The sequence below is a fragment of the Mus pahari genome, chromosome 11 (assembly GCF_900095145.1).
Source record: "Mus pahari chromosome 11, PAHARI_EIJ_v1.1, whole genome shotgun sequence".
NCBI lineage: Eukaryota > Metazoa > Chordata > Mammalia > Rodentia > Muridae > Mus > Mus pahari.
The window spans coordinates 37,444,974-37,458,814 of NC_034600.1; the positions used below are offsets into that span (position 1 = coordinate 37,444,974).

Here is a 13,841-nt window from a genome sequence, read left to right on the forward strand (position 1 = left end):
GGCTGGCCTTGAACTCAGAAATCCGCCTGCCTCTGCCTCCCAAGTGCTGGGATTAAAGGCATGCGCCACCACGCCCGGCCAAGAACATACATTTTATTATACTTCAAGTTTTAAATTAACATGTAAGTCCTATATTTGTTAACATACAGCCAACCCACATTCACCAAAAAATAAAATGGCATTAGATAGCATAATGATTACAAGAAAGCAATCTTCAAAGAATTGATAAAGCAAACTCCAATCCAAGTAAATAAAGTATCCCTTTCCCATCCCAACTTCTAAAGCTCTACAAGTTATATTTTCTCGTGCACAAAATAATCCTTCCAGTTACCAAATTACTTCAGCTGCAAGGAGGGAGAGAAAAAAATCATTAACCATATAAGGTCTTCCAACACATCATAAATAACAGGAAAACCAATCTACTCATATATACTGATGTGACTTGATCAAATTTGGTAGAAACCAAAAATGGGTGTCATGACCATGCCCTTATTAATTGGGGTAAAGGATGGTGAATAGACCACAATTAAGTAAAAGGAATTGGGTACAAGTGAGATGCAGTCAAGAATCAATTCCTAACACTAGCATTTATAATTTCATTCATCCCCTTCTACTCAGTATTTCATTTACAATATGGATGATTTCCACTTTACACTTAGAAGTGATAAAAATATTTCCCCCCTACGAGGAACCTACAGCAACATCCATAAGCAGCCTACGGGTCTTTTTAAAAAATGAATTAAACATGTCTCTTCCCCCTCGCCTTACACTTTTCTCAGTTAACCTCCCCAGGGTGTGAAAATATCAACATCCGGTCGCCCACCCTCTCAGGAGTGTCTCCCGTGGACTGCGTCCATCCTCTCTCTCCATCCTCTCCTTCCCGTTCAGTAGCATCACCTTGGCGAAGCGTACCGAGTATTTCTTTCCCGTTACTCCCCCACCCCTTTTCATGGCCGAGTGCAGCCTTCCCTGCACTTGGACCAGCAGAAGAAAGCAGCGTGCTTAGGGGAGGACAGGCAATCTAGAGGCCTGACAACCGGATGGCACTTAACAACAACCGGATGGCTCCCCAACGGCCTCTGGCTGCCAGTCGGGTCTCTCGGTGCCGAAATCCCCGATCTTCACGCTACCACCCCTCTCCGCGCCTCCGAGGCAGAGACCGGTAAAAGGCAGAGCCGGGGCAGCGCGAGGCACCGGCAGCCCTAACGGAGTCCCCCCCGCCCGGGTGGGGAAGAGGACCGCGAACCCGGGAGCGGCCCCCGCCCTGCGGCCGGGGCCCCGCACTGCAGCGGCGCCCGGGCGGACCCCACGCCCGCCTCACCCGCACAACGCCGCACACAAAAGCGCCGGGCCGCCGCCTTCCCGCCCCCACAACCCGTAGAGCAATCAAAGGGGCGGCCGGCCCGGCGCGGTCAGAGGCGCGGCTCACCATCGCTGCGCTTGATCTCCACGTAAATCCCGATCTGGATCTTGCCGAAGTTGGCCGTTGCCATCACCTCATCCGGAGCGGCGGCGGGCGGGCGAAACAGGCGGGGAGGGGGCGGGGTGGCGGCGGGAGGGGCAGCGGTGGCCCGCGGCCGCGCCGGTCCGGGAGGCAGCGTGGACGCGAGCGGGGCCGCGGCGAGCGGCGGCGGACGAGCGGGCTGAAGCCCCAGGCCCTGCGGGCGGTAGGGCGGGCGAGCGGGCGAGCGAGCGGGCAGGCGCGCACGCCGGGCGTCGGGGTGATGCGAGGGCCGCAGCCGTGAGGCGGCGCGGGGGGGAAAAGAGTGGGAGGGCTCGCGCCGCCCGCCCGGACCGACGCTGGGGAGGCGGGGCGCCGCGCGCCTGCGCACACGCGCCGGCCCGCGGCTTCCTGCCGTGCGCCCGCCCGCCCGCGCGCTCGGGCTGCAGGCGGCCCCGCCCAGCTCGGCTGCGGCCTGGCGGCGGGCGGGTCGGAACCGTCCGCGGGAGCGGGAACAGGAGCGCGCGTGGCCCGGCCCGGCCTCGGTCCGGTCCGGTTGGGTCCCGTCCGAGCCCGCGCCGGGTTTGATTCCGCACGCGGCGCGGGAAAAGACTCGCGACGCCCTTCCAGAGCTCCCGCTCCGCGTGCACGCTGCCGCAGGAACCGGTTGAGGGCCGAGTGGGGTCGAGGCTTTCGGGGCGTTGGGACTGAGGGGCACCGGCCGATGAAAGGACTGGCACGGTGTATTTCTGTGGCTGTCAGATCGCATGCCACCCCGGGGCAGCCGGTCCTTAAGGAACCTTCCCTAAGGCCAGGGCATGCCTGGTTCAGGCTTCCCATCAACTATGGAGGGAAGAAAGGGTTGTCGTCCACCCGGAGTAGGCACGAAGACCTCCCTTTGCCCTTAACTTCCCAGCCCATTGCAATTCAAAGCGAAGCCCTACTGTGTAACCCTCTAACTTGTGCGGGCCTGTCCTGCTATGCTATTGCTCCAGTAGAGCTCAAGGCTTACTTGCCCTAGCCTCTAACTCCAGCAGCAATGACTCAAAATAATAGCAGAGACTTGCATGAAGAACGTTGAATAATGAGCCTCTTCTGCAGTCATCTGGCTGGGCTGACTACATCAGCAACAGAGAGAGTGCCAAGCAGAGGTCCAAGTGGACAAGAGACCATTGGAAACTATACAAAACCATATAAAGAGCTATAGACACGAGACTTACTGGTAGTACTGGCACTTGATAATGGAAGGAGCACGTCTTCATGATCGACTTTGGCCATTTTTTTTTCTTTTGATTTTTCTAATTCCTTTTTCTAATTTATTTTTATCTTATGTATATTGGTATTTTGACTGTATATATGTCAGATCCCTTGCAACAGGGGTTACAGACAGTTGTGAGCTGCCATGTGGTTGCAGGGAATCAAACCCGGCTCCTCTGGAAGAACAGTCAGTGCTCACAACCACTGAGCCATCTCTCCAGCCCTGCCTGGTCATTCTTAAGCTGCCTATGATGAGTGAAAATATGGGCCTGAGATTTAAAAGTTGGAATAGAAGTGTAAAAGTGCTTTTTGTGCCTAGAGTTTTCAACCTAATAAAAGCAGTTAGTTCAAGTAACCCCTTAAAAAGATGGTCTCTAAGCATCTTTAAACCATGCCAAAAAAAAAAAAAAAAGATAAATAACAGAAAATGACTTCTGCTTTTCTGTTCCAGAAATGACATCATAGGTCAGGACTTTCGTTTCAAAACAAGGTTGGACCAAATGAAGGTTTTGTTTCTGTTTTATTTTTTGTTTCTCTGTACTAATATTTTTATACAACTCTGGGCTGCTGTATAGTAGAGCTCATCCTCTTCTATTTCTGGGACAATAAGGTATAAAGTACCCAGTTATTCGCTTGCAAATTCTTTCAGGAATGCTAAAAAATCCAATGACGCAGCTAAATTTAAAGTTGCCTCGTAAGATATTGTCATATTGTGAATGCATACCTTGCATCCTGTTGCTTATATAATCAAGTCTTAACCTTTAATCCACATTATAAAGGTGTTCTAAAAACACACACACACACACACACACACACACCATTTCTGTTGCATAAAATTGCCTGAGACACTTGACAAACCACCCAACAGATAGAGCACACCCAACAGACTGTTTTAGGGTAGGTTGGTCTCTCATATGTACTTAACCAAGATTTACATTGGGAGTTTTGCATTCAAGAGTCTTTCAAAGGAGTAGCCATAAAACACGCAATGTGGCTCTGTTTCCACTAACATCCTGGAGCAAGGATTCTGATCAGCCGCTATCAGGAACTGTAACTCTAACTAGAACAACTAGACTAAACAACTAATACAAATCTCTAAGATACACAATGCTATAAAGACCTTGCTGGGCATGTTGGCACATGCCTCTAACCCAGCACTTGGGAAGCAGGAGTAGGCAACCTCTGTGAGGATAGTCTGTTCTACACAGTAAGTTCAAGCCAGCTAGGGCTATTTAGTGAGACACTGTCTCAAAAACTAATAAAACATGAATGAGTTAGTGAAAACTCCTGTTCTGGTTAGGATTACATAATAAACATTCGACATTGGTTCCATGAGCCAGGATCTTAAACTGGCTGATTACCCATTTGATCAACCTGGAATAATAACTTCCATTTGTTCAATCATAGAAAGTTTTTATGAGTATCATTGAAATAAAAATGGTAAGATTCTTTGATATTTAAATATACAAAGTTTTTATAAAGTAACACCATTCTATTTAAAAAACACATTTTTCTCAAATCATTAACTAGAGTTTTATACATGTAGGAATACAAAATGAAGTATACTATCAACTTGACACTAATCCTTCCTGTTTCAGAATAAGAGGATAATGCCAGCTACATAAATCTTTTATTAGGAGACATATTTGTCTCCTCTGGCTAGCCTATACTGAAATGAAAAAGGAGGGGGAAAAAAAAGTCCTTTTCAAGGACTGTTTCTTTCAGGTCAAGTCCCAAAAAGAAGAACTGCAGTTGACCTGTCAATTCTGAGTTGTTGAAACCATTTCAAAAAAATTCTAATGAATATAAAACAATCAAGCCAATTATCTTAGTATTCATAGATGGAAAAAAATATGTGTATTAAGGTTGTTTATAAATAAACCTTAAGATTCATCCAAGGAAAAGATTGCTAAGCTAGTGAGTGAAGTTTCAAGCTAAACACGACACCTAACCCTGTTACCTACCTGTGATGGTTTGAATAAAAATGGCCCCACAGGGTAATATATTTGAATGCTTCATCCCTAGTTGATACAACTGCTTTTCAGAAGGGATGGGTGTTGTGGCCTTATTGAAGGAGGTATGTCAGTATGGGATGGGCCTTGAGGTTTCAAAAGATGGAGAAAATCGCTTTCCTCCTCTCTTTCTGCCTCCAACTTGTGGATACAATATAAGCCCTCAGCTACTGCCTCAGCACCATGCCTGCCTGCCTGTTGCCAGCTCCCCACCCTGATGGTCATGGACTCATGGTCATGGAAACTGTAATCAAGACCCGAATGAAATGCTTTCTTTAATAAGCTGCCTTGGTCATGGTGTCTCTTCATGTCAATAGAACATTGACTAAAACACTACTTCTTTTTGAAGGCACAAATACATTATGTAGCTTTAGTTCTAGCACAAGTTTGTGCGTGCGTGCGTTTATCCTGTAATTTGAAGCTTTTGCATTTGGTTTCTCAGTCCATGCTGAGTAACGTTGACAAAGCTTATGGACTTGGGATCAAGAGAAGGAAGTCCGGTAGATAGGGCTCATAGACACTTCATTTGCTTTTATGGTCTGCTGTTTGCCCTGCTCTGTTTGGAAGACTTGGTGAGCCCAATTCCTGCTACATTTTAAGCTAGTGTAATCTCTCTGCAGTTTACTTCTTGAACATTTCCAATACATTTGAGAGATACAAATCCAAATTTCATCCTCTGAAACATTTCCTCTCCTCTATTGGATTCATATCTTCTCCTGTAAACATTGACACTCCCCGAATCTACAAAATAAAATCTTTTGATCTTCCTATTTAAATTCCACTCTCTCTCTCTCTCTCTCTCTCTCTCTCTCTCTCTCTCTCTCTGTCTGTCTGTCTCTCTCTCTCTCTCTCTCTCTCTCTCTCTCTCTCTCTCTCTCTTTTTAATTGTCCTTTCCCTGCCAAATTCTCAAATGGGTCCATTTGTGTTGCTATAACAATACCTAAGTCTGGGTAATTTATTGTTTTAAGCTTTTTAAAAATAGTTCTGGATGCCAAGGAGTCAAGGACATGGTGCCAGGATCTGACAGAGACCTCAGTGCTGCACCCTAACATGGCAAAAAAAAAAAAAACAAGTGAACATAAGAGGAGACAGAGAAAAGAAACAGGTCTGAATTCTTTAATTAAAAACAAGGAACTTACCCACTTCCATAAAAATAGCCCCAAGGGCCTCTGTAAATTCTTATCTCTTAATACCAAGACAGTGGCAATTAAATTTCAACATGAGTTTTAGAAAAGACATTTGATCACCAGTCGGCTAAATACCCACCACTTTCTCTATCACCCACTCATTTCCTGTCCTGTCTTGTTGGGTTGATTCCTCTACTGAATGATATTTTTGAATGTCAAATGGCAGAGATTGCTGTGTAGTTAACAGCTGAAGTGTAAACTCCACCAGCTTTGCCGTAAATTCTTTGTAGAATGACTTACTCTCCACTCTCCTCAGTGCCTCCCTGCCTGCCCATTCCTGCATCTTGGTTTCTTCATCTTCCCCCATGAACTAGGATGATAGGACCTCTTCTCCTTCCCCCTGATTATTTAAAATCTTCCTCCCACCTCCCTATACTTTTCATTTGTTATTTTCTTATTATTTAGATAGGGTGTCATTTGGCCCAAGCTGGCCTTAACCATGCTATGTAGTGAGGATAATCTTGAACACCTTACTGGTGTGAGCCATCACTTCTAGTTTATGTGGTACTGGGGATAGAATCCAGGACTGTGTACATGATGAGAGCAATGTGGTGTTTGGATGAGAATGGTTCGTGTGCTTGAATACTTTCTCCCCATTGCTGGAACTGTTTGTGAAAGATTAGGAAATGTGCCCTTGTTGGAGAAAGGGTTTCACTAGGATCAGGCTCTGAGCTTTCAAAAGACTCACACCATTTGGAGTTAGCTTTCTAGACCTCTTACCTGTGCATCAAGAGGTGAGCACTCAGTTGTTCCTGCCACCGTGCCGTTGTTCCACCATCATGGACTTCAAACCTACGAAACCGTAAGCACAATGAAACACTTTGTTTTACAGGTTGTCTTGGTTATGGTGCTGTACCACAGAAAGAAAAGTAACTACAACACCAACAAGCAAATGTTCTACCAAGTGAGCTAAATTGCTAGCCCTGAAAGTCTACTATCTTTGTAAAACCTGTTCTACCCACTCCAGCCTGGAATGACTCTTCTGCCTAGGCATTCTTGCAAAGTGATGAGGATCACTTTGTAAATAGACATGTTTGATCTATAATTATATATACATATGAACTTTTCTTTTTTAAAAAAATTTATTATTATTTATATGAGTACACTGTAGGTGTCTTCAGACACACCAAAAGGTGGTGTTGGATCCCATTACAGGAGATTGTGAGTCACCACATGGTTGTTGGAATTGAACTCAGGACCTCTAGAAGAGCAGCCAGTGATTAAGGCTCTTAATCACTGAGCTTCTCTCCAACCCTTTCTTCCCCCCTCCCCCCCTCTCTCACACACAAACACATACACACACACACACACACACACATACACACACACATTCTTAATAGGTATATTCTTATTGCATGGAATAATACTGGACAGAACCAACTTAAGGGGAGAGAAATTTAGTTTTGCTCAGAATTCAAAGTATACAGTCCATTGTGGTACGGAAGACATGTCAGTGGGAGTGTGTGACAGAGGTACCTCACCTGTTGGAAGATCAGGGAGCAGAGAATGGGACTGGCACCTGGGCTGAGATATAGCCTCAAATTTTGTCCATTGGTCTATGTCTACCAGCTAAACCCCATGTTCCAAAGGTTTCCATAATCTACCAAAACAATACCATCAAGCTGGATAAAGACCATGTGTGCCAAAGCCCCATGGGGCACATGTCGTATTCAAACCATAGCATTATGGTCATTTGTCCTCCATGTTTAAAGTTCTGTCATGCCAGTGGAACATAGGTATCATAAAGTAATATAAAAGTAACTTTTACTGTCTTGTAATAATTGTATCTCAGAGGCTTACTGCTTCCAAACTGCTAACCTAGGCCTAGTCCCAGAAGCTTCTAGCCTCCTTATAATCTAACCTAGGCCTAGAGTGTTTTCAGCCTCTGAGACTTTCAGCTGTTTTGTCTCAAACTCCTCTCAAGCTCACTGATTCAATCTGGCTTCTCTGCATCTCTGGCTTTTTGCTCTGCTGGGTCTCAAATTCTCTTTGGTAATCTGTTCTAATCTTCTGGCTCCTTCCCATTCTGTGGCTCGTTCTATCGTCACATGTGTCTAGCTTGTTCTCTCTTCAACTTGTCTGAAAAACTGTCCCAGGAAAACTGCTCTCTTCTTCCCTCTTCTCTTTTTGTGCTGCTCTACTCTCCCTCTCAGCTCTGTCTTGTTCTCCACAAACTACTGTATTCCTGTGCTACACACTCTCCTCCTCCTGTGCTGTCTGGCTCTCCCTCAAGTCGCTTCGTTTTCCTCTCTCTTCTCATGAGAGTTGGGCAGATCCTATTCTGTCAAATCTTTCTCTGACTCATCACTTTTTTGTCCTCTCAATGAGACATCACTTTCAAACTTGGATGCTTCCCTTTCCCAGCAAACTTTCCCTTTATTGTTTGAGATTAAAGGTGAATACTAAGGGCATGTCTGTATTCCGGCCAGAGGGATTAAAAATGTGTGCTAAGGGCTGAGCCACACCCTAACTAGAAACAGTTTCAAATATCCTTTAACAAAGTAACATGTTGTTAACAGTAGTATAAATGTATTTAAAGCATTGTAGATTTAGTTCTCTGTTAGAATTCTGAGGGTTTTTTTTGCTTGACTTCATTTGTATTAGTTTCTAGTAAATAAGGAAGTAAACTTGCTTGGGTGCTTTGTATGATACTCATCATATTTGTCTAATATTAAAAATAGTTTATTATAAAATACAGTGGAACTATATTATCATTGGGCTTTTATTCAACAACTCCACCACCACCACCATAAAGAAATTGATACATTTTTGTTTTTCCATTTTCACTTTTTGGTTTTTGTCTTGTTTACACTTTGTTCATCCCCAGGTTTGATGGCTTTTTGAGATAGATCTTCGGTAGCCCAAGCTATCCTCACTATGGAGATGAGGACATCTTGGAATTCCTAATTCCTGTCTCCATCTCTTACATGCTCTTGTTGCATCCATGTGCCTCTGTGGTTGACTCATTTTGATGTTCCCCCACCAAATCTTTCATAAGCAGAGTTAATCATCTTTTTGTTCTGTATTGATTTTTAGTTTAGGGTTTTGTTGTTTGTTTGTTTTAGTGGGGTTTAGTGTTTGGTTTCATTTTGGTTTCTGTCTATCATACCTTCTGTATCTCTGCTATGGTTTGAATGTGGGTTTTTTTGTTTTGTTTTGTGTTGTTTTCCTCCTACAAAGATTCATGTGATTGGTGGTTGGTCCCCAAACTAAAGTCATTGTGGTGGTTGGAATTCTGAGCTGGGAATGTTGGACCCACGCCAGGGGAGTCAGGGTATCCCAAAAAACACGAGAGGCCTTCTTGTTGTAAAAGCATGAGGCAGTTTAATGGCGGAGCCCCAGGCCGATACCCATCTCACACAGGAGACAAAGGAATCGACCACGAGACTCCAAAGCTAGGGGTTTTTATAGGGAGTTATAGGGAGAGGGTTGGGGGATTTTGGGGGGAACTTGGCGCAGCTTCACACAATTGGCTTGATAATAATACATGCAGGTTGTAGCATCAACAATTCCAGGGAGGGTCAGTGAGACCCAGGCCGCCAGATGGCCAATGAGTCAATCAAAAAAAAAAAACAAAAAACAAAAAAACAAAACCCAAAACAGTTCCTGTGTTTATGTCTGTCCTTGGGGCCTCCTATCCTCAGGAATATCCAAACAAGGGGCTCTGCTGGACATGCCTAGTCTTGTTATTGTAAGATCTTCAGCTAGGCCTTTAAGGCCTGTCAGGACACGTTGGACTTGCCTCAGGCCTTCAGGTTCCTAATATTGCCCTATTTGTCTCATGTTATACTTTTGACTATAAGTTCTTTGCTTTTCTTGAATTAGTTCCTTTCAGGACCTGGTGGGAGATGACTAGATCATGAGAATACCACCTTCCAAAAGATTAACAACCGTCTCCAGAGAATGGGTTAGGTCTTACGTGACTGGATTAGTTCTCTTAAGAGCAGACAGTTATAAAGCAAAACCACCCTATATAAATAGCTCTTTCTACGTGTATTTCTCGTTCCCCTTGCTATGATGTGTCAGAGTATTCCTCACCAAATGCCGGAACCATGCTCTTTGGACTTTCTACCCCAGTATTAAATGCCAAGTATATCAGTTCCTTCTTACTGCTGTCACAAGATAGCTATAAAGAAGCAGACTGAAGGAGGAAGCATTTGTTCTGGCTCACAGTTTGAGGCAATGCAAGCCACCATGATGGAGAACTCATGACAGCAGAAATGTATGGCTGCCGATCGGTCACATTTTATCTGTAGTCAGGAAGTAGGGGCAGAACAGGAAGTGGTGCCGGGGTATAAAACCTCAAGACATGCCTCACTGATCCACCCCTTCCAGCTAGCTTCTGTCTCTTAAAGGGTCTACAATCTCCCCAAACAAATGCTTAAATACAGGCATGATGGAAGAGGTTCCACATCTAAACCACACTACTTTTTTTTTTTAATGAAGCACACAGCCTCAGTCATTTTCTTATAGCCGTTGAAAATAGACTGAGACAATTTTTATGCAAATTCTTGGTCTTCACCTACAGCTTTGCTTTGACTTAAAGCTCATGTATAAATTCTGTCTCAAGATTTCTACTCAGATCTATGGTCTAAGTTCCCAGTACCATTTCCTGTACTCTTTCAGAGTTAGCTGTTTCCCTTCCTGTCCTTGTACTCATCAACTCTGTAAGTCCATACCCTGTCCCAGAGCCCCATAATCCAATTCCACCCACATCCTTGTCACCTCCTCCCTCCACTGGGAACAAACAATGCAAACACTGTAATTAAATGCTGATTGTGTGATTCCGGCTTTAACTATATGCTAGAAGACAGCCAATGAGAACCAGAACAGTCAGGCAAGAGTTCTTGGTGCTAAAGCCTTTAAATTCATGTTATGTTTGTTTGTTTGTTTATGAGTAATGAAGAAGTCCGATTTTTAAAAAAAGGAGTCAGTACTCTTGTGGCTTCTGCCAGCCTCCCATGGATGACTGGACTCTAAATGAGCAGTTGGCAAGGAAAAAAAACCTGAACCAAACCAAACCAAGTAAGGAATCTAAAACGTTTTTTGTTTGTTTGTTTTTTGTTTTTTGAGACAGGGTTTCTCTGTATAGCCTTGGCTGTCCTGGAACTCACTCTGTAGACCAGGCTGGCCTCGAACTCAGAAATCTGCCTGCCTCTGCCTCCCAAGTGCTGGGATTAAGGGCATGTGCCACCACGCCTGGATTAAAAGAGGGTATTTTTACATGATCACTCTGATGTGGTCATTCTGATGCCAGACTAAGATACTTAATCACAATGTAAAAAATATTTTCCTTCTAACTAACAATGTGTAATCACTAGATGCTTAGCCCTAGAGCTTAGTCCAACTGTGGACTATGTTCCTACTTTAGTTACCTTTATGTCAATTGACCTTTTAGGTTAGTGTAGATTGTTTGAAAAATTATATTCTTCTTAAAAGTATGTTAAAGCCGGGCATGGTGGCGCACACCTTTAATCCCAGCACTTGGGAGGCGGAGGCAGGCAGATTTCTGAGTTCGAGGTCAGCCTGGTCTACAAAGTGAGTTCCAGGACAGCCAGGGCTATACAGAGAAACCCTGTCTCGAAAAAACCAAAAAAAAAAAAGAAGTATGTTAAAATGAAAGTGATCTGGTTTCTAGGAGGGACCTTGGAGAGACACACCTGATAAGAGTTGTATCCATTGAGTAGCTCAAGAAATCATTAGAGATGGTGTAATCCTGGTGCGCCGTGGAAGCCAAAGGAAGACGCTTGCTCTTGATAAGAGCATCCGTGGGGAACTCCTTGAAGGCCAGACATAGCATGAAGCCATGGGACCACAATGCGACAAAAGGAGCACAGGCTCCCAAGTGGCACTGACCCGGTTTCCAGTACCAGTTTTGCTGCTTCTTATGTGTGGCTTTGGTCAAGTCACTGACTTTTCTTACTCTCCATTATTTTCATCTATAAAATGGGAATTATCGGTGCTGGGTGATATTTCAGGTGATAAAGAGCATGTTTTGTAAACATGAGAACTTGAGTTCAATCCCCACATCCTACATAAAAAAGCCAAGCATGGTAGCATGTGCTTGTAATCCCAGACTGGGAGGAACTGGGAGATGGGTAGATACTTGGGGTTCACGGAAAGCCAGTTCTAGTGAACATCAGGCCAAGAAAGAGATGAAACAAGGTGGATAGTATCCTAGGAAGAACATCTAACGTTGTCCTTGGGCCCCCCCACATACACACATCCACATGTGCACATACATACAACACCCCAAAGCGGGAAACAGATCCATGGCAGAATTATAGAGCATTTGGCTTGGACCAGGTCCTTGAAAAACAGTTGGCACAGCTGATGTTAGTAGAGAAGTATGTTGCCAAAGAGAGTCAAGGGAAGAGAGCTTTTCGTCAGGATGGTAGTGATGAGGAAATATATGGGAAGTCAGGCAGGAAATGATGGACATCTGGATTAGATAGATGGTGACAGTGAGTAATAAAAAGCACCAAACGCATGAGAGAGACAGAGGGTGGAAGCTGCATGTGGAAGAGGAAGGAGAAGGATAACCAAGGATGGAGTGGAAACTTACAGGTTCTTTGGAAAGTCGGTCAGATGGAGTTTTGCTGGGGCAAACACGTGAAGGAGTGTCTTCTTAAAGTGGACACAGGTGAAAGGCTAAGGCAGACACATGAAGGAATGTTTTTGCTGAAGCAGACAAAGGAAAGAGGATGTTCTGCTGAAGCAAACACATGAAAGGACATGTGATGAAGGATTCTTTGCTAAAGACATACATGTATTGATCCACCTTACATACATTCATTCTTGAGCTCTGTTTGTTGGGACTCCATAGAGAGAAACGCACCAAAAAATCTTCCGGTGAGGTGCTACCAGTTTCTTGCCGATTCTGAGGCTGGTTGGCAGAGAGATGTCAGTTGAGACAGACCCAAGTCCTGAGGCTCGGCCCATGGAGGACATGTGATGTTTGGGGGGAGTATAAATTGGACTCCATGGACAGCGACAGAGGCTGAGCTTGGATTGCTTGAATGGCTAAATGCTTGTTGGTCTCATATTTTTCCTGATCTTCCCTTTGCTGAGAGAGGCACAGCTGAGAACTTTTCCTGGCGTGTCTGTGGACCCTAGTCCCTCCTGCTGACTTGTGAGATAACTGAGGCCTGGCTAGCTCTGCTAGGCAGTGCCACCACTGCTGATTCCTGTGCTATCCTAACTCTACCAAACTGGACTGATGATACAACCATGAAGTGTTTGTGAGTGAATCCAGCTGTCGATTTCCAGTCAACTCAGACAGGAATTGCTCCAAAGAACCTTTCTTTTTTTCTTTTTTTTTGGTTTTTCGAGACAGGGTTTCTCTGTGTAGCCCTGGCTGTCCTGGAACTCACTCTGTACACCAGGCTGGCCTCGAACTCAGAAATCCACCTGCCTCTGCCTCTCAAATGCTGGGATTAAAAGCGTGCGCCACCACTACCTGGCCCAAAGAACCTTTCTAAACAGGTCCACTTCCCCACTATACCCCCACCCACCCATATCCTTTGTTTTCCACTACCTCTGGCAGCGGGCTTCAAGAACAGTTAAAGCATTTAAGGACCATCATTAAAAATAGGTTTTGAAAAATGATGTTACAGAAGAGTGATACATTTAGCTCTTTCGTTACTAAAAATTGAAGAGAGTCGTCAGCGATTGTTGAAAGTTTTGGGGATACAATTAGGAAAGAATCTATGTAGCCATCACTATAAAATGTGTGGTCCAAAGCTACAACCAGCAAAATGGAGGTAAGATGTAGTTTAAAGTTATGATAGTACTTTAAAGTAGTAGTTAATGATACAATAGCAAGTGGAGGTTTTTTGAGATTGTTATTATAATTGATTGCTAACAGTGAGTGATGGTAATATGACATTTTATAGCCATGTTTGTTACCTATAAGAAATTCTTATCCAGGCCGGGCGTGGTGG

The 13,841-nt window shown here is 44.4% G+C and overlaps 1 protein-coding gene across 4 annotated transcripts in view; it reads right to left on the minus strand.

The window, feature by feature from the left end:
• Kif2a (kinesin family member 2A) overlaps positions 1-1,716 on the minus strand; it is a 61,318-nt gene extending 59,602 nt beyond the window's left edge. For 2 of the 4 annotated variants that reach the window (XM_029543957.1, XM_021208790.2), the window contains exon 1: positions 1,430-1,716. In XM_029543957.1, the coding sequence (XP_029399817.1) occupies positions 1,430-1,493 (64 nt within the window). In that variant the 5' untranslated portion in view covers positions 1,494-1,716. The remainder of the gene's footprint in view (positions 1-1,429) is intronic. The other 2 variants (XM_021208787.2, XM_021208786.2) reach the window with 1 other exon arrangement.
• Positions 1,717-13,841: the final 12,125 nt, after the last annotated feature.